General features: G+C 34.3%; 1 protein-coding gene across 1 annotated transcript; it reads left to right on the forward strand.

Annotated features, from left to right (window-relative positions):
* The first annotated feature begins 2,239 nt into the window (after positions 1–2,239).
* Positions 2,240–16,224, forward strand: LOC123547688 (neuronal acetylcholine receptor subunit beta-4-like). The gene is made up of 5 exons (XM_053552031.1): positions 2,240–2,643; positions 5,871–6,091; positions 7,261–7,385; positions 11,784–11,912; positions 15,427–16,224. Exons 1-5 carry the CDS (start codon positions 2,240–2,242, stop codon positions 16,222–16,224), a joined length of 1,677 nt encoding a protein of 558 aa, XP_053408006.1.
* Positions 16,225–21,922: the final 5,698 nt, after the last annotated feature.

Raw genomic sequence — 21,922 nt, forward strand, 5'->3', positions numbered from 1 at the left:
TGTACTAATCCTACCTGTTCTGTATTACAAAAGTACTTCTATTATTATATTTTTATACAAGCAAAACTATATATCTGCACTATAAAATACTGGTATTTTATTTATTATCCGCTTTTTAAAAGTTAATTTTTACCGTATGTAAAGTGAAAAAAAATCATATGAAGCAGGTTTTAAAGGGTAAATTAAACACATATGAATAAATCCTAAATGATTTTGATGTACAACAAGGTATGATATTGTGAATAAAACCGGTTTTTTTTATTTTTCACTCAATTGTTTAATTGCAAGGGAAGTAAACTAATAGATATTTCTGCTTACAAATAGTGGCCCAAGGCAAGGGTTGTCATTCTTTGTGGATCACAACTTTAAATTACATATCAAAACTTCTAAAATATGGGTATTAACAAAACTATCGTAAATTTGACATTTGTAAAATCATTTTTAGTTATTTCAAGAACGTAGAAATCATTTTCTAGACTTTATTTAATGTATTTATTTCTATCGTTGAAAATTGTAGGGTCTATCTCATGGTAATTAGAAAATATGTACACCTTTAAATTTTGTCATCTTTATACGCCTGCAGCGACGAATTATTGTCCGTCTGTTAGAGTTTAATTTGTTCAATAACTTAGAATTCTTTCCCACCTATGATACGTATTGCGTATGTGCTGTGGATGAAACCTACTGATTTTATGGTTAAAGGTCAAGGCCATAGTAACTTGTAGGTGCACTTTTTCTGCAAAATATATTAAGAACCCCTTAACCTACGATCCTCAGATTTGGCAGACACATTGCCCATGCGCAGTGCATGATCCCAGTTGATTTTTGCGATAATTGGATCAAAAGTCAAGGTCATTGACTGCTAGTACAAACCTTTTTCCACCCAGTATCTTGAGTACTTAATGACTACAATTTACACACTGTTCAGGAGTCATGTTGCCCATGGGCAGTGCACAATCGTTTAGATTTTAATGTCGGTGCTTTCAATGTCAATATCATTGGCTCTTAGTGCAAAACATTCCTTCATCTTCGACATATGAGCCCTGCCATGAGAAAACCAACATAGTGAATTTGCGACTAGCATCGATCCGCGCAGGCTGGTCAGGATGCATGATGTTCGCTTTCAAAGCCTATTGCAATTAAAGAAACCGTTAGCGAACAGCATGGATCCTGCCCAGACTGCGCGGATGCGCAGGCTGGTCTGGATCCATGCTGGTCGCAAAGCCACTATGTTGGTTTTCTCATGGCACGGCTCATATGATCCTCGAAACGGCAAGCAGAGTGCTCATATAAAGTATGTGACCACTAGTAATTTTGATGATATATTGTCAAAGGTCAGGGACACACTCATTGTTAGTACAAAAACTGTTCTCTCTTTCTAATTTAGATAGATTTTATGTATGGCCCTCTGTGACAACGCACTGAGCAATATGCGGCAGTATACCATACAAAAAACTTACCGCTGCACATATGTTGATGTTTGGAAAATGACTGCTTCACTATATAAGCTATACGAAATTTTGATATACTATAAATGCTGCAGTTGTTAGAGACTATCGAGCGACACGCGACAGTATGTCATTACTTTCTTTCTGCAACTAGGTATGCTGCGTGTAACAAAATCTTAATTTTACTGACACTGACCACAGGCACGGAATTGGGATATGATCAGGGGCGACTTGGTATATTTCTCTGGCGGTATGTATGTTACAAATTCGAGAAAACCTATTATAGTAATAGATCTGGTTATGCTTCGGTTATATAGAAAGGGCAGTCGATCTGGTACAAGGTTAAACCTTTTAACCAGTACGTTTATAAACGAGACGGTATAGTTTAAAAAAATAGAAAAAACTAATTTTGACATGATTAGACTATTAGAAATACCTAAGAATACCTATATATTTACTTATCACCAACCTATCAAAGCAGAGAATACACAATTCAAAATAACTATTCAATTCAAAATTTTAAAGAATCCGTTGACCAACCGAAATTATTGATACAACATATAGGACTACTTCATTTTGAATGAAGAAAAAATTATATGTTCCACATAATTAACCGATTTTAATGCAACATGACCAGCTGTGTCAGAAGTCACGATTTTAGGTCCGAGTGGTTCTGTGTTGGACAGGGTACCCGTCAAGGCGGGAAGAGTTCGCCTTTGCTATAACTTTTATTTATAAATGGGCTTATACAAGAATTAGAGAACAGTAATTTAGGATTCTCCATATACAATATGAATATTTCCTCACCAACAGTTGCGGGTGATATGGTACTCATGTCGTATTCACAAGCTGGTTTCAATGGAATGCTGCAAATCTGCCACAATTATTCACGTAGGTGGCGATACGAGTATAATCCAGATAAATATGGTATAATTGTTTTTAATGAAAGTAAATATAAAAGCGATATACCAATGCGTTGGTTTTTGGGCGACAAACAGATATTGGAAACTGAGTCCTATGTTCATTTTGGTATTAACACAGACAGTTTACTATCCAGTAAAAGTAACATGTATAATGCGGGTGTTAAACTACGTGGTACCCTACTCAGTATATCTAACTGTGGTTTAAATGCTGATGAGTTAAATCCAACAACGTTGTATTCCATCTATAGATCAATTGTCATACCGAAAGGGATGTATGGATGTGAGCTTTGAAACAATTATGCTCCGTCTGATCTGCTGCAGCTTAAACGATCACACAGATTTTGTATCAAATATGTTCAACATCTTTCCGCAAATATAAACACTGATTTTGCTTTAAGGGCCATAGGTTCCCATCCTATTGATTGTGAAATTGATTACAGAAAGCTGCAATTTTTAGGACAGTTATGTCAATTTCCTACACAATACAATGCAAAAGACTTATTTAACAAGAAACTATTCAGCTTTTTAAAATGTGATATGCAAATGCATAGATTTGTACAAGATATATATAAGATATTGCAGAAGTATAACCTTTTAGATTTTTTGACAGAGTATAGTTTATCGGGTATGTTCCCAAGTAATTATCAGTGGAGAAATATTCTTCGTGAGGCAGTAATTGGTCAAGCAAAATAGAATATGGTTTTAAACTTGACTGCAAAATACCCTGACGGAGTTAACAGGGAACATTGAAGGAAGCTGTGAGTTATGGAAATTAAGTAAGACCAATCCGGTGTTAGCACCATATTGTACTTCTGTTGTAAATGCCATGGGACTGTTTTATTCTCGCGAATATCTACAAGTGTGTCAAAAGTGTAACAGACTAGTCACAGATTTGCTAACACACAATATATGCTTTTGTACAGAAATAATGGCGATAGTCTTAAGCTGTGGCGGTATATTTTTCTTACAATATGTCACACACTACGCCCGTAAAAACAATAATACTGAAAACACTTACTTGGGCAAATATAGGACCGCAACCACAAAGTGATGTACTACTAGGCAATCTGGTTTGATAACGAGTTATTCACATCGGAAAGCGGATAAAGGCTTTAAACTCGAAGATAGAGTTGAAAATTTGTTTCTGTCAGTATTTTGAGAATAATTTGAATTACAGATGAAAGGTTTTGCTAGTTTTTAGCAATTTATTCCAATTCACGTGACAAGTTATCTAGGGAAAACAACAGGCTAAACAGCTGGTTGTCTGATTCTGTCTAAAATTCAGAAACTTCAAATGACTCCAGCTAAAATTTAGACCCATTTTTAATGCTTGTGATTAAACTTTTCTTGAAGAATCGTGTCGGTGTTGAATAATTGTAATCGTTGTATATGACAAGTGTCCGCGTCAATCTCTACAATGTAATTTCTACATAATGTAAATGCTATACCAATGCCAAACTGTGATCTCAGCAAATATCATGCGAGGGAAGTAAGAATATGCTATGCTGAGCATAACAGTATTTGAAACTATTTGAAACTGGCTTCAAGTTTATTCAATACTCAATTCATGTAGTACATGACAATATGAGCTATAACATATATACATATTGAAATATATGAGGCATATATAAACATGAGTATGTCTAGTTATGTACGCAGGATTAAAAGAAATTAAAGCGATTATGTCAGGACCCAGTTCTGTAAAGGTTATCAAGTAAACTGGCGTAAAGACAGGGTTTCACATGTTCGGTAAGTAAAATGAGGTTCGAAATTTTAAGCTGGGGCAAGTTTACATAATGGGACTCTAAAGCGTAATGATCAGTATGCTTACTTTCAAAAGATTCGTTTAATATGGTGAAAGAGATAAAAAAAATATCTGAATTTACAATGTTATTTGGAACTTTTTCGCGGACAAACAGAATTACACATGGGTTGTCATTTATCTAAGGGATGGGGTACGTTTCCTTATTCCGGATACACGCTTTATTCTATGCAATCAGAATAACTGACATTTCGTACAAGGGAAACAATCTGTTTAAATGGTTGAGTGAACCCCGTTTATCATGCCCATGTTTAATGATGTTATATCAATGCAATGGAAAAGTAAGCTACCTATGTTACTGGCTGTGCAGGAGTAAACAGTCACGCACCTAACAGCCTAACAGTCATGACACAGTTTTCTTTGAGCTCCTTACATTTGTAGATATTTTCAAGACTTTGACGCATATACGAGTATATTGGTAGCAGAAATAGAGCTCTTTCCAGCAGTAGCTTTCTCAACGAATTATACCTTGTGACATTCTGTGGGTTTTAAGTTTTTTTTTAAATAGTCTGTCTATTGACACATTTCACCACAAAAAATAAATGTCACACTTTCCCCAGGACATTTACTGTTTTGATCTTTATATATTTTTCTTTTCAAAGTGCTGACCTTTTTAGTAATTATGCATGTTTTTTTCTGTCCAGAGGTAAAAGTGCATAGTTTGCATGAGACACTAGGTACATAGTTATCTAAGCCTACAATGAAGTTTTAGCGGAATTGTCTTCATCTTTTAACAAATATTTTACCCAGGATAATAAATAACTCTTTTCCAGAAAATGATATTTTAATTATTTGTTTTCAGACTGTGTACTTTTATGCAGTTAACTACTCATATACCTAAAATAGGTACCGCCCACTTGAAGTTTGTATTTTTAGTTCCTCTGCTTACATTTCGCCGTGACCTCTGGTTTATCCAACATTCAGAGACTCGTAGCAACTTAAAATAATGTTATTTGGCATAAATATATATATTCAAATTTTGAAAAATATGATTATATTCCCCATAGTTGAAATGTAGTCAGGTGATTGGTATTAATATTAGTTCCATAATAACAAAACTGTAAAAGTCTGTAATTTATGCAGCTGACTAATATGATTACGTATATATGTACCTGTTGCTGTGTACTAAGATTATGCTTCTTTAAAATTTAACAGTCGTCTATTGACACTTAGTCCTTAATATGTATTTAAGAGGTTTTTAAACGGCAATTATTTATTTTAATAATTATAAATTTTCTATAATTTCATTTGAGTTGGCAACACATGTCTTGTGAATTTAAAGGTAACTTAAAGACCTCAAAAATAATATTTACGCTGGCTTCAAATGCATAATGCGATTAAGGAAACTACGTAGTCGGTCACTTAAATATCTATCATTCCGCAATTTTCATATGTGAAGGAACTTACAATTTTTGTGATAGCAGTTTGATATAAATCTTAGGGTATATAATTTTTCATCATATTTACATATATTGTGAATTAATTTCAATTTCAATTAATACTCTGGCATACAGCCTCTAAGGCATTTGTTGGAATTTATACTTAGATTTAAGTTTGAACAAGGTATGAGTTTTGTTAAAAAATATATTTTAAAAAATCATGAATTGAAAATTTAAATATTTTTGTTTGTATTATTTTATATGAAATTTGTTGTAAAATACTGTACTTAACTTGTAGTATTTCAGTACCTCAAGGTTATATAATTTTTGGACCGGAGATGCGTGCGATCCAGATATGTACCCTATTAGCGTTGTTTGGCTTGGCCTTATCGCAGACAGGAGATGACACTAAAAATCTACTGACAAAGTTGTTCACAACAAATGCCTACAACAAGAACGTCCGACCTCTAGTTAACCAATCACATATTGTTACCATATATCTAGATTTCGTCCTGAACTGTAAGATTCATTTCTTTCTTTATTTATTTAAAGCCGGTTAATCATATTTACTAATAGGTAAAGTGATGCATTTGTCAAAAGCTTTAATATATGAAAATTTACATTTATTATGTTTATTGAGTGATAAATTATTCATGTTTTATTTTTACTGGAGATATTTTTTTCAAAATGTTTTCCCATTGTATATGCCCAACCATATATCAAACATATTTAGTCTAGGGAATAGTTCATATGAACTAAAACATTATATTTTCATCAGTTAGATTCCATTTCAGCCATGTAAAGGTGTAATTCACAATTTTGTAAGCGCATCTTCCTGTCTTATGTTCAGAGTTACAAATTTCAAGATGGTATATATGACGCTTCTGCAAAACTGATAAAATATGTTAAAGTAGCATTTTTGCTATCAGTTCTAAAAGGTTTGTATGTATCATTCTTGGGTCATGGACTGCAGTTCTAGGTACTTAGGTTATTACTGTGTACTAGTCTCCAACTTATATACCTATTTCCAACATGCATGTACGCCATACATGTGCAACTGCACTTTGTGTTAATTTGCCAAACTTCTCATGAGACCATGATTTTTAGGGGGAAAATGTTCAAGGTAAAGTAGTGTAGCGGATATCTTTGCTTTAATTTGTGTCTTTTTCCTTATTTTTATTTTCGAACTTCAGTTTGTAGTATATCAATCTACATCTAATTTTAGGAACAACTGTCTTTAAGTCGATTCTGTGTTCTTAAAATTTACACCGAAACTCTGGTGCACTCCCCCAAGTGACTAATAACTTCCACATATAAATCTCATGTTGAGAACGGGTGACTTCATAATTCTAACTCAAGACTGCATCATTAGTAGGTCAAACTCGTGACCTCGAGGTTGTCTAGCGCGAAACATGTTAATAATTATTGAAGACAGAAATATTGATACGTCATGAAAATAGAATGTTTATTTGAGCCGCACCATGAGAAAACCAACATAGTGCATTTGGGACCAGCATGGATCCAGACCAGCCTGCGCATCCACGCAATCTGGTCAGGATCCATGCTGTTCTCTAACGGTTTCTTTGATTGCAATAAGCTTTGAAAGCGAACAGCATGGATCCTGACAAGACTGCGCGGATGCGCAGGCTGGTCTGGATCCATGCTGGACGCAAATTTTATTATTGTAGCTGTGATAGAGTTTGATGAACAAAAGGAGAGTCTGAAGACGGCGGGATATCTCGAGGCTTACTGGTTCGACGAATATCTTACATGGAATGCATCCGACTACAACAACGTAACGAATCTTTTCATCGTAAGTATGCTTTACATTTGTATGTATAAGCGTAACATACACATTTTCTTTACCATCTTGAAATTTCGTTTGTTTACTTCTCACCAGCAGAATTTGAAAGTCCGTCCGTCTGTTAAAGATAAAACATATTAATGAATGCGAACTTTTAAACGATGAGCATGGAAGCCATTTCATTATCTCTGTTATAGTAAAAATGTAAGAGTTGGTATTTACGCCTACAATTCTTTTACGGTATTTATATGGAACTGAGCTATGGTCATAGTATCCGAATATAGTTTAAATGCATGTTTGACATACCCCAGAGATACTTCAGATTTCTAAAGCCAGGACATAATTTCATGTCCATGTGTAATAAGGGTATATGTTTTGGTCGTAAACTTCCAAATATGATGAAAATAGTGAAACATTCTAACACTACCCGGTTACCTTCTATGACCTCTCCTCACTACGAGAGCTACTCCAGGTACCCAATCAGTCTGATAGCCATGACCTATCACTATAGTATGTGTCGAGTACGGTCATAGTTTATTGTCAGAAAGTACACGTACTGGGTTGAAAACATAGTTAGAATAGGGATACTTTAACTCCCGGTCATGTTTTATGAACATTTAGAGCTGCCCAAGGTACAGATCATTACAATAACCTATAAATATACGTCCATATTTGATTGTAAACCGAAATTTTGAATCACCAAAGTCGGAATTTACATTCATGTTTGGAGCAAGGTTTTTACCACGCAATAATTCCTTCACTATACAAAATGTGCTCTACAGACTGTACTATGATAGTTTGGAATCAAATTGTCAGCATTTTGTTGACCTTTAACATGGTGCTACACAGTACATGAAATAACTTTCTTTCCTGGTAAAACTAGCTTTTCTCACTGTTTCTTAAGTTCGTAAGTGTTTTTAGGTTGTCGGAAATGGAATGCACAGTAAAGTAACGAAGATCGGCTTTTCAATCAAAAGTAAAGTAGCGTCAAACTGCTGTTTTTGTCATTTTTCGGGGTGTTTTAACAGAAGAGAAAATGTGTCTTTTTATATATTCTCGTTCCGTGGCAAAGCGTAAACGTATTATGGCTCCAAAACGGATAATTAAAAAGAAAAGGACGTCAACGTGAACAAACAACACAGACGTTCCCGCGCATTTCATGGACATTTATGACGTTGAAGGACACTATTTTCATTTATTACTTTTTTACGCGCTTTATGCTAGAATAGCGTTGGCACATGTTCATTTCATGTTATAGCATCTTCAGAATCCTTCGGGAAATGTAAGTACCTTCGCCCTACCGGGCTCGGGCACCAACCAATCCCTCGGGATTCTGCAGGTGTTTTAAGACGAAAAAACGTTCGTTATCCCTACATTCATAAAGTACTATTTCCATACTAATCGCTTGGCCGAACTTCATGAACATCGCCCTTGAGTCTATTTATCGCTTATTATGAACTATTTCGCGGTACATTTGCCGATCAGACACAGCAACATCTGACAAAAACTAAAGTAACAATATTTTCCATTTTATCCGATGTTCTGTTTCTAAAGTCGACCCGAAGTAAAATCATAAAAAATAGTTGTAAAAACGTTTATATGGAAGAAGTCACTAAAAAAATACTGCGATAAGTCCCTCCTCATGAATTATTCGCAGTTTACACTGCACAAACCAAAATTAGTTAATAATCACATAATACTGAAAACGTTTTTGTCTGTTGCAAACAAAGAAATACAATTAACGAAAAATGTTACCGTACTTAATCTTGAATAGAACGAATACCGGGGTAATAAGAAATATTTAAATGTTTTGATAATATTTAAACACGGCGAAGACTTTTTCCGTGCGACATTGACAGTCCGGGAGATGTGCGTTCCAACGTAAATCATGTCTAAATGAATACATGTGACAACATCTCAACGACAATCTGTTTTGGTATCGCTCAGTGTAACCTGACTGAGATAATTTACTTGTATGAAATTTATATTGATTACATGTATTTGGGTCCTTGAATTTAATTGTATTCAGATATCAAACGTAAACGCATAAAATAATTTAAACGTTTTACTAAGAGCTTTAAAATTATTCATCTGTGATTGAATAAACAGAAGCAATTTGCTTTTTTCCAAAATAAAAGTTTATATCATACTATTTTAAACACAGTAGTTACGGACAGTGCAATAAATGAAATGCAACAACAGTTTTAATCTCAAAAATAATTTTCTACAACTTCTTTTTCCAAATCAGTCAAAAAAATTTTTTTATATCATGTTTTAAACTCTAACCGATGATGTGACAGTGTAAGTTTCACAGATGCTCGTCTTTAATTTTCAATGCTATTGGTGGTTAAAAAGTACATTTTAAAAATATTCTAAAATTGTAACAAACCCGATTTTAACCTCACAAATAACCTCTTTTTCAAAACCAGTCAAATTTATTTTATATTATGTTTTAATTTAACTCTAACCGGTAATGTGACAGTATCAGTTTCACAGATGCTCGTCTCTAATTTATAAGAACATTGGTGGTTTTAAAGGGGCATTTTAAAAACATGCTGAAATTGTAACAAAACCCGTTTTATGATCGTCACCTACGCTCAGTGCGTGTTATAACACTAGAAATACTGACTATCAGTTGGTAGGGGCAGAGGATGGTGCGGAGGGGTGTCCTAAACCTAAGTGTCTGTGGTTCAATTAGTTGTCAGCCGAGTTATTATTCAAACTCGAGAATTTTGTGTCGTGCATATCTCAAACAGCATTTGCCCAAGAGTCATCAAATCTCAAGAGATTGTTATTCAGCTCGGGAAGGTGTGCACTTGGTGTTTTAAGTGGGAAGTCACACAGCCAGACTAAAGTTATGGTCCTTGACTTAGTCAAAAATATGCATAAACGAGCCTAAGATTTGTCGCATGTATCGCAAAAAGTGTTTGACCATTACAGGAATATTATTCAGCATGTGCAATTGCGCACCGGATTTTGTTCCGAATTTCTGTCTGTCAGACCAGAGCTATGGCTCTTGATTTTCAAATATATGCATAAAGTGCATACAAGTTTGTGTTGCATATATCACAAAAAACTTTTGGCTTAGAGTCATAAAACATTAAGGAATTGTTATATAGCATGTGAAGTTATGCACCTGGTGTTCTCTTTGGGATTTCACTCAGCAAGGCAAGAGTTATGGTCCTTCACTCAGTTAAAAATACACATAAAGTGCTAAAAAGTTTGTGTTGCATATATCTTAAAAAATATTTCACCTTGAGTCATGAAACCAAGTACAGTGACAAGAGCGGTGGGCACCTGTGTCCTATATTCCTCTGTATAGCTTATAACTAATCGTAATTGTCTTTTCAGTATTCACAATTTTATATAATTTGTCGTTATGTTTTCTTCAGTCTATTTAGGCTGCTACAAAGATTTAATTCTATGCAGACATAATTACAATAGTGTTGCGTTTCAAATGTGGTCCAGGGCTTTCTGTATTTTTCTCATACCGGAAAAAGAGGTTTTAGGATTTTGACACACGGATTGCACTTAGCATTCATTCTTTAGCCACTTGTAATACTTTCTGCTAATAATGTTATCTAGATATGAAATTCTTCCATTCTGTGCCACTAGAGATAATTTTGTTTATAATATTTTAATTTTTATTTCATGTCCTGTGTTAAATACTATGGGCATTTTTTTAAAAATCGTTATGTTAGAGTTATACGTTAAACTTGCTATAGCCAAATATATTGTCCCCGTTTTAAAAATTGTTATCATTATTATCATAATTATTATTATTATTGTTATAAAGTATATTCCGTATAATATTCAATGCGGCATAGTGCTACAGAAAAGTCTTTAAGTTAATAATCCCGTATCACCCCTCGTGCGGTAGTTCTGTTAAGTAACTAGTTCGTCGTGACTCAAAATTTACAATGCATTACTTTACCTAAACTGTTTCTTCTTTAATGTCCTTCAGAAATATTGGCGTTAGGTCATTATTCGACAGGAAAAAAAATTAAAAAAAGAAGTCGGCCAACATACATTAATCATTTTCTAATCAAAAAGGGAAATTGGGACAGGGATCTAACAATGATTGTTCAGTTTTATTGATAAACGTATGATTTGTAATGATTTGCTTAATCATTTTACAGCCTCAAGATGACATATCTTATGATTTGTAATGATTTGCTTAATCATCTTACAGCCTCAAGATGACGTATCTTATGATTTGTAATGATCTGCTTAATCATTTTACAGCCTCAAGATGACATATCTTATGATTTGTAATGATTCGCTTAATCATTTTACAGCCTCAAGATGACATATCTTATGATTTGTAATGATTTGCTTTAAAATCATTTTACAGCCTCAAGATGACATATCTTATGATTTGTAATGATTTGCTTAATCATGTTACAGCCTCAAGATGATGTATGGAAACCAGATTTATCCTTAAGTAACACATTCTCTAGATTTAAAGGCATGGGTTCAACATACTTGAATGTTGTTGTTGACAACGATGGTTTCGTACAATGGTTCCCATTTCAGGTAAATATATATAATTGTAATATATGATTAAAATACATACATATATATGAAACATTTCAGCAGTTTCAGAATGTGTTTCAAATTATATCAGCAATGCAAATAAAAGCTTTAACGACTTTATACGAGAAAGCGAGCTAAAATGAGGCGGTGTGATGGATAAACGGTGTACCATTTGCACGATTTAGGGTTACTGGATCACATCGGGCGGATCTGATTTTCAGATGACTTGTAACAATTGTTTAATGCCTTTCGCTGTTTCTTGACGACTTAAATTTATTTTTCGCTGCAGTAAAACAGATTGTATTTCTATTAGTATCCCTATCCACGGAGGTTGCACGAACCTAAAATAAATCCCTGTATATTCTATATAAACTGACCAGTATTCAGAGTAATGTAAAGCTGCGTGTGTAATGTAAAATTTCTTTGGGGATTTTTTTTTTTAGCTCAAATTCAGTTTTTCGAGTATTTATTACTTGTTTAGCTTAAGTCCGCTTAATTGAGGGAACTAGCAAAATCCAGATTCTGTTTCTTCTTTTATTCAGTTTTCAACAACAATATATGGATGTCCACATAATAACAATAATTTCTATAAACACAATAGAATTAATTAAAACTTTGTAATTATCTAGTCGGATATCTCGACATGAAACACAGAAGTATATGTCCTTATTTCGTAGGTAAAATTCCTCTGTTTTCTGTTATCATTGACTTTTTATGAGTTTCATAACAACAATAAAATTAACCAATGATATTGCAGGAAACCTACATGTCCCCTAGCAACAAATCTCACATACCGCGATACCTAGTGAGATTCCACGTGATTTCACGTGACCAGGTACCTCTGTCCTTGCGTGTCAAAAGATTACTATCTCATAAACAGATATTAAGATTATATAATAAAATGCAATAAGACCATTAACAGACGTATAATAGCAATTAGTTTGACACTGCAAGATCTTATCAATGTTTAGTAAGAAATAAAACATTTTTATAATGACAGCATGTAAATTCCTTTTGTTCTTTTAAAATTATTGACAAAGTTCGAGCTTTTATATATACAACCATTTTTAACATTTTTTTAAAACAAATTATTTGAAAGTTTTAAACACTAATGTCACCGCATGACATCACCCCCGCGTCTATTTTTTTTTTCACTCCCGTGAAATGAAATATAAATAATATACGTATGTTTATTATAATATTTTTTTAGAAATTATCAGTTTTTTTAAATCTTAACCCCGCTATCAGAAAGGAAGATTTTTTTATACATTTCAACTATAAATTCCAGTCTTTGTAATTTTAAGTCGACGCACCAATTATCACTATTTGTTATCTCCTGAAATAACCACGTCCTCTTTTATTGTAATTCCATTGTTTGCCAGTACTTCTGCCGTTGTTTAGATCACACTTTTGGTCATTTATACCGTTCACATTCTTCGCTAACTCGGACAGAGTTTCTGTTAATTTCTTCAACTGTTCTTCATGATTCCGTCTTACGGATATATAATTGTAGAAGTACTGCATAAGTTGTTCACTGGCCGATCCTATGAAGCGATTCCCTGTATCTTCATGTAACCAGAGAAGGAGTGTCTCTAAATTCTCATCTTGTTTCTTATATGATTGTTTGACCGCCTCGATGTCTTCTTTCTGAGACTCGTTTCGTCGAGACGCCAGTTCCAATTTCAATTCTGCTACACTGGACTCCATCTCAGCTGCAGCATTCCTTAGCTGTTCATTTTCTGCGATGAGTACCTCCTTTTCTCGGCTGATCTCGTCAAGGGAATGTCTTACTCTGTCAATTTCCTCCTGCGTTTGCTTCGCAAGTGTGCTAGCATTCAGCGTATTACATTGTCGTTTTCTCGACCCATTACATTTAAGCAGGGATGTATTCGTAATGCAACTTACGAAGAACATGTCGTCTTCCTCATGGAATGGAAATACCAATTCCATTAGTTTCCGGTTCACAAATTCTGTCATTCGTAGCCTGTCTCGTACTTGCTGTCTTGCTGATTTTGTGATGGTATTCCGCACTCTGTTTGCCGAGCAGGTTCTAGCGAAATGTCCTTGTTTCAGACATTTATTACACATAGCGGACTGCGCGCGGCACTTCTCATATTTGTGTGTAAGTCCACATCGCGTACAAAGTACACAGTTTTTGGCAGTGTTGTTCCAGTATGTCCATTTGTTTTGTTCTCAGAAGTCCGGTTTACGTCCACAAATATTCATCTTTTCAAATAAAATTATCTCCACCTGTTTGTGAAATCACAAGTTCCAAATATTTACGTATAGATGCACTCGCTTTTGTGATGGTACCAAGAAAGTCAAGTGAACATAGAAGCTCCTTGTACCCGGATTCTCCACCAAGTGTAAAGCTGCGTGTGTAACGTAAAATTTCTTTGGGGATTTTTTTTTTAGCTCAAATTCAGTTTTTCGAGTATTTATTACTTGTTTACCTTAAGTCCGCTTAATTGAGGGAATTAGCAAAATCCAGATTCTGTTTCTTCTTTTATTCAGTTTTCAACAACAATATATGGATGTCCACATAATAACAATAATTTCTATAAACACAATAGAATTAATTAAAACTTTGTAATTATCTAGTCGGATATCTCGACATGAAACACAGAAGTATATGTCCTTCTTATTTCGTAGGTAAAATTCCTCTGTTTTCTGTTATCATTGACTTTTTATGAGTTTCATAACAACAATAAAATTAACCAATGATATTGCAGGAAACCTACATGTCCCCTAGCAACAAATCTCACATACCGCGATACCTAGTGAGATTCCACGTGATTTCACGTGACCAGGTACCTCTGTCCTTGCGTGTCAAAAGATTACTATCTCATAAACAGATATTAAGATTATATAATAAAATGCAATAAGACCATTAACAGACGTATAATAGCAATTAGTTTGACACTGCAAGATCTTATCAATGTTTAGTAAGAAATAAAACATTTTTATAATGACAGCATGTAAATTCCTTTTGTTCTTTTAAAATTATTGACAAAGTTCGAGTTTTTACATATACAACCATTTTTAAACATTTTTTTAAAACAAATTATTTGAAAGTTTTAAACACTAATGTCACCGCATGACAGTAATACCAAATACACCTAGTCTGACCTGTATTTTTCTTCTTGGTAAAATCACCTATCAATTTTTAAAACATTTTACTAATGCGAAACGTTTATCCAGTTCCCCTAGCTGGGGCTTGTTTTTGACCTACTTTAATATTTTTCTCTCTAATTTATAATCAACTGACACTCTATTATAGATATACCCAATCTTACATCTAAATGCTATAAATGCGCAGAATTTACTCTGTTGATAAGCCAAACATTGGAAAGGAAACACTGTAATTGTGAACGTAATGATAATGGTCGTTTTAAAATTTGGTCAAACCCATTACTCTTCAATATTGCTTTTGACCGTGAAATACACTTAAAATGTCATTCAATTTATATTGATTTATACAGATTGTGAATTTATTTTGAATTATCTATTCCAGATTTTTGAATCTACATGCGCAGTGAACATCAAATATTTCCCATTCGACACACAGATGTGTGATCTGAAATTCACAGCATGGAGTTACACAAAATTAGACGTTGATATAAACAAGGGTTCAAAGGGAGTAAGATTAGAGGATTATGTTAAAAACGCGGCTTGGGACCTAGTCGACACCTCTTCAAGTGAGGTTAACACAGGAGAAGTAGCTGTGATCTTCCACTTGAATCTCAGACGAAAGCCTCTCTTCTTCTTATTCAACATTATTGGGCCTGTTATTTTGTTGACCGTTTTGAATATTTTCACGTTTGTACTTCCGGTCGAGTCAGGCGAAAAGGCGGGGTATTCTGTCACTGTTTTCCTGGCTATGGCAGTGTTCCTTACGATTATCTCCGACCAACTACCGAACAACTCTGATACCGTGTCTCTCATTGCTGTGTACCTCATGCTGATGACATTACTGAGTACTTTTATCGTCTGCGCATGTCTGATCCAGATACGACTGTCCATTCGTAAAGAGTTGGAGCAACCAGTCACAGGATGTTATGCCGCATTTGTTCGACTGGCAGACTGTCTGCGATGTAGATGCTGCAAGCAAAAACCGAACAAAGTCAAACCGATGAAACAGACAAAAAAGAGGGAAAAAGATATAGATGATAGCGAAGAAGAATATGGGCCAGAAAGTATAACGTGGATGAATGTGATTCACGCAATGGACTTCTTGCTGTTCTGGTTGTCTACTTTCTATACATTGTTTTGTACGAGTCTTATAGCGGTACTCTTAGTTAGCAACGCATAGAACACAGGAAACAACGCGTAGTCATCTGCATTTTTGTACTGCGTACTATTTTGATCGAAAGAAGCAGGCTATTTCAATCAGCACAATCTTGCTACAAAAGCCTTTGTGTAACCTAGTATACAACTGCGAACATATAGGAAAAAATATTTCAACCAAAAGATCTGACTATAAAAGCTTTTATAAATTATTATCATATTAAACTGAGGTTAGAAATAATGTTAATTAAAAAAAATCATATATTTTATTCTATATCATTTTTCGGTTAATATCCAAACTTCGTTTACATTGTTCAAATTAGCAAAAAAGAATCTTATGACCGCATTTCGCTTAGAAAAGAACTTAATTGCAAATGCAGGCAATAAACGTGAATAGTAGTACATGATTTTCTGTGCTATTAATCAGACGGAATTTAAACCTTATTCGACCTGTGTGTTTCTATATTAGATTAAAAAAATTATTATCAATTCTAACACGATCCGCAGCAGTTGCTATATAAACATATAGCGAAATCGCCTAAACATGAATCTACGATAAAATATAGCTCTTCCATTCCGCCCTACGACTGTAACACGACTGAGATTCTACTCTGCTTCCGTTATATACCGACTAAATACTCGACTTTTTCAGTGTTATGTAGTAGTAATAAAAAGTACATCAAATTTTCTGAAACAAACAATATCTAACTGATGAATTTATTTGTTTATATTTTACCGTAAGAATATGTTTCAGCCCGGTAAGTTTCAACTTCAACACCAGTGCATCTATGTCTGGTCGTGTGTGTAGTTTACAATTTCTGCGTTGTATGCACCACAAATGTCAACTAGATTCTACTTTGACAGTAAATAAATTATAATTAATTTTCCAATCTTCCAGACTCAAGTTTTTACGTGTTTATATGCCGCCGCAATGTTCTGGCGTGTATGTTTCAGTGCCATCATGTAGGTGGGGAAACACTACTTTCTATAGTTTTGTCGGCCATAGTCCAGGCTTTGCACCACTAAAATTATGACTCTAATATACTGACTAAAGGTTAGGGTTAGGTCGACTATGGCCACAGTGGTTCGTTTGCCCTATGGAAATTAGCCTTACCTTAGAAACTGCATATATACACCTTGAATTAAGTATTTACCTCTGAGTTCTATATCCGACCTTAGATGTTATTGAAAATAACATTTTCACGGCAATAACTACTTAATACTTTAATTAAAATTTACTGAATATCGGAAAATTCCGTTTGATGCAACGCTTTCCATTCGTGGGGAGGTTTTTATAATAGCATATGGCCAGCTGAATGACAATCGCGCTAAAATGTAGTGATGTAAAATGCGAAGAATTTACATGGTTAGAATCGAAATAATAAATATGTTTCAATAATTATATCAGTTAATAAAATATGGGCAGTCGTTCGGATGCGAATATTAAATCACTCGTGCTACGCACTCGTGATTTAATTATTACGCATCCGAACTCCTGCCCAACTTTTATTAACTGATAAAATATAGGCACATGTTTATCATTTCTTAATTTAAAAGTGCGAGCACTGTTTTATGTATCATTTAGAACTAAATTTTAATCGATCAGTTATAACATAATAAACACATTTTGAATTTCAGACGCTCAACAGTGGGACTTCTTGCAAATCCATGAATCGTGTTAGCGGTTCTTAGACGATTTGCAGTAAGTACCAATGTGGTTTTTACCCTATAAACGCACAAAAAATAGCATTCAGACCTTATATTTACTTATTAACATTTTACCAGTAACTTGACACAAAAAAGGTGGTTTGCTTTCCATGAGAATCAGAAAATCAAAATAAATATCAGGATATTGATCGTTTCAACATTTTAATAGAACAGCTAAAACGAAACGCTCCGCCTTTTACAGAAATTCAGCTCCAGGTTTATGTTTAAAGTATCACTAAATTCAGTCAAAATTATATTACCGTCAGAAAAGTTTGTTTTAGCTATGATTTAATTATCTTTTATAAACTTTGAAGTCTAGTGCCCAGTTTTGAAAGAATTGTTTGAAATCACCATTTTGTTCGTGTTTATTGTGAGTAACGTCACATCGCGTGTGAAATCTCGCGGAAAGGGCCCTAATATTATTACTCCAAATGATAGTTATTCGAAAATAAACACAAAAATAAAATGAATGCAAATATAATTACATTCCCCCAGCTATAATGAACTGATGATCAACAAACCATTTCTTAAATCTGAAAAAAAATCGAGTTTTTTTGCATCAAATAATTATTCAAATAGAGTAAAATTACTTGATATTTTACAGGCCTGACACTATTTATATAGTGCATAAAATCGGTATAAATATCATTTAGAACCATTTTGTTTGTCAGCTTTGGGTTTAACGCCGTTTTTCAATAGTAGTTCAGTTATATAACGGCGGGCAGTTAAGCTAACCAATGTTCTGGATTCTGTACCAGTAAAAACCTGTTCTTCGCAAGTAACCGCCAACTTCCCCACATTAATCAGAGGTGGAGGAAGAATGATTTCAGACACGATGATAGGTATCAAATCGTCTCGAAGAACATACGGCCCGCCCGAGGATCGAACTCACGACCCCGCGATCCGTAGATCGGCGCTCTCCCTATTTAGCTAAGTGGGCGGTTACTTTGGAAACATAGCAGACTGAGTCTATTCATGACAGGTAATGGAATGTGCAACACCTCTAACACCCTCTAGCTTTGTCTAGAGAGGATTTTTATTATTGTAAAAATGAATGCACCAGAAAATATAACAACACATAACATTAATTCCTGCCCCCGATATCAAAGTACCAGCAGACATTTATTAATTTGTCCGACCGTCCGTCAGTCCAGCACATGTTATTGTGTACTCAACTCCTACAGTTCCTATTCAGCTGAACTAAAACTTGATTTACATCATTAATATGGCGTTGGCATACTATTAGGCATATTGTCGGGACTGTCCGCAGTAATGGCCGATTCTTGGACGTAAACATAATTATTACAACTTCATTAAGAGTATTGTGTATTCTTGCATAAAAACTACCTTTTTCACTGGATCCGCCCATGTATAAACAGGAGAAAAATCGTGTGCAAACAAGGCAATTCACGTGCTGTTAATACATGATTTTTATTTTTGAAATGCTTTGCCAGGGACGTATGTGTATTTCTGCGCAGACTGATATTTGGCATCTGCATCTTGTTTCTTCCATAATAACCTCTTCTTGTAGCATTATAGATACAATGTAATCCATAGTATGTTTAGCTGTATCAGTTTCCTTCCCCAAACGTACTGCCCCCATCAATGTACGCTCTAGCTTCTCTTAGAGTTTACTCCCTTTACAAAGCGTCTGTTCAGTTATTGTAAATAACTGCGAATAAATAAGTATCGCGTGTAACTTGTGCTATTGCCCGTTTTTAGGTATTATATTAATGATTTTTGTTAGTATCAGTCGGTTTGTTTTTACCTGATTGTTCGCAGAAGTCATATAATAAACCTCGAAAGCTAGTCACTAGCTTCGTACTCATCCGTACTCTGTTTGTTCGTACTCAAAATAATTCGAATGTAAAGTTGTTATTCTTAAAATAATTGTGTTCCTGTTTATCAAATTTTAAGTTATATACAAAATTATGTGTAATGTAACGTTTGTAATAACTAAAAATAAAAAATAAAAATCAGATGCTCAAAAACCTTCAAATCACGCTTTTAGTAGTGTTGTTGTTGAGTTGGCCCCGGTTATGGATATTTAAAACATGTTTACCGTTTCCAAGAACAACAAGAATGGTAAATAAAAAATGCACCGGAATCGTCAAGTCATCACGTATGAAAACAATGCATTTAGTCGTCGTGTAATGTTTTTTTTTATGCAAGAATAGCGACAATACACGTTTGTTTTGTGTATTAACGCCTGCAGAGCCCTTGGGATATGTTTGTGACCTCGACCTCCGGTCTCGGTCACAAACAATTCCGCGGGCTTCTGCAGACGTTAATACACAAAAAAAAAACGTGTATTATCCCTACAATCAGCTCAACATACAGTTTTCCATCCAACTGAAATGAAACTTGGTATACATCTATACATCATAAATATTAAGCAAACTTGTCAATTTTGTCTGAAGTTTTGTGTCTATTTTTCCCCCAAGTATGCCCTTTTCCGATGTTCAACATATATTATTATCCCCCGACGAAAGTCGGAGGGATATAGTTTTGGCGTTGTCCGTCCGTCCCTCCGTCCGGAGCCATATCTAGGAAATAGTTGGGATCATTTATATAAAACTTCATAAACATATTCACCCCTAAGAGTTCTTGCGGCCCGTCAAGTTTCAGTCAGATTGCCCTAGTAACACCAGAGTTATGGTCCTTAGAAGTTTCTAGTGTTAACTATATAGGGTACTATAAATATGGCGATTTCTGCATCATAACTTTTGATATATTTGACCTAGAACTATGAAACTTAAACAGAATTTAGATCACCATAATATGGTTGTGTACACACGATTTCGTTCGGATTTATATGTAAATTAAGAGTTATTGCCTTTTAATTGTATAAAAATCCACATATTTGTACATAACAAACTTACCATTTGGTAGAATTTCATTACATACCTTCCATTCTTTTCCATAAACACTTATTGTAAACATGTGAAGTTGTGTACCCTCACCTGGTCACTCCCTTACCTTTATCACACCCCTCCCCTCCCCTAAAAAAAAATCATTCCTTATTTTAGATTTTTTTCAAACAAACTTCATATACATGATCACCACTTTGAGGTTATGGGGCCCATCAAGTTTCAGTCAGATTGCTCTAGTAACACGAGAGTTATGGCCCTTAGAAGTTTCTAGTGTTAACTATATAGGGTACTATAGATATATAGATATGGCAATTTCTGCATCATAACTTTTGATATATTTGACCTTGAACTATAAAACTTAAACAGAATTTAGAGCACTATAATGTGGCTGTGCAAACACAATTTCGTGCGGATTTCTTTTGTATCTTCAAAGTTATTGCCCTTTAATTGTCTAAAAATCCACGTATTTGTACATAACAAACTTACCATTTGGCAGAATTTCGTTAAATTTCTTTCATTTTTTCTATGAACATTTATTATAAACATGTGAAGTATGGGCATTTTTTCTTCTCAGCAAGGGAAAAAGCATTCATACGAATTAAATTCCAAAAGCAAATTCAATCATTTGGCATAAACGATGTTTAATTGAACAAATATGCTATAAAACCAATCCAACTGGTCAAAAAATTAATTCCACTAAACATTCCGTACTTTGTATCCTGCCATTTGTTGTTGTTGTTGGGGTTTTTGGTTGTTTTCTGATCAACTTTATTGAAATGTTTTTTAAAAGAAAACAGATAACATTTTGTTGACGATCAAAATAATTTCTACCTGCTACATGACCTTATTTATTTGGATCAGGGTTGTATCAGTCACAAGCAAAACTAACAGCATTACGTTTCCTGCATTTAAGAAATAATAAGTTCCCAAACGTGGTTTATCGTAGAATAACCCGAGGCGTAAGAATATATCACGAAGGCCGTATGCCTGAGTGATATATTGTTTCGCATAAGAAAGAAAACCTCGGGTTATTCTACGATAAATCACACTTGGGAACTTATTATTTTGATTCTAACACGACATACTAGTATCAAAAGTGTTAGAAAAAATGGTAACTACTTTTTGCGGCCGTGTTACGCACCT

Source organism: Mercenaria mercenaria, chromosome 9, assembly GCF_021730395.1.
Source record: "Mercenaria mercenaria strain notata chromosome 9, MADL_Memer_1, whole genome shotgun sequence".
Lineage (NCBI taxonomy): Eukaryota > Metazoa > Mollusca > Bivalvia > Venerida > Veneridae > Mercenaria > Mercenaria mercenaria.

Coding starts and splice junctions, on each gene's coding strand:
- LOC123547688 (XM_053552031.1), top strand. CDS start 2,240: ATGAATATTTCCTCACCAACAGTTGCGGGTGATATGGTACTCATGTCG. Junction 6,092..7,260: donor TCTAGATTTCGTCCTGAACT/GTAAGATTCATT, acceptor TTATTATTGTAG/CTGTGATAGAGTTTGATGAA. Junction 11,913..15,426: donor TACAATGGTTCCCATTTCAG/GTAAATATATAT, acceptor TATCTATTCCAG/ATTTTTGAATCTACATGCGC.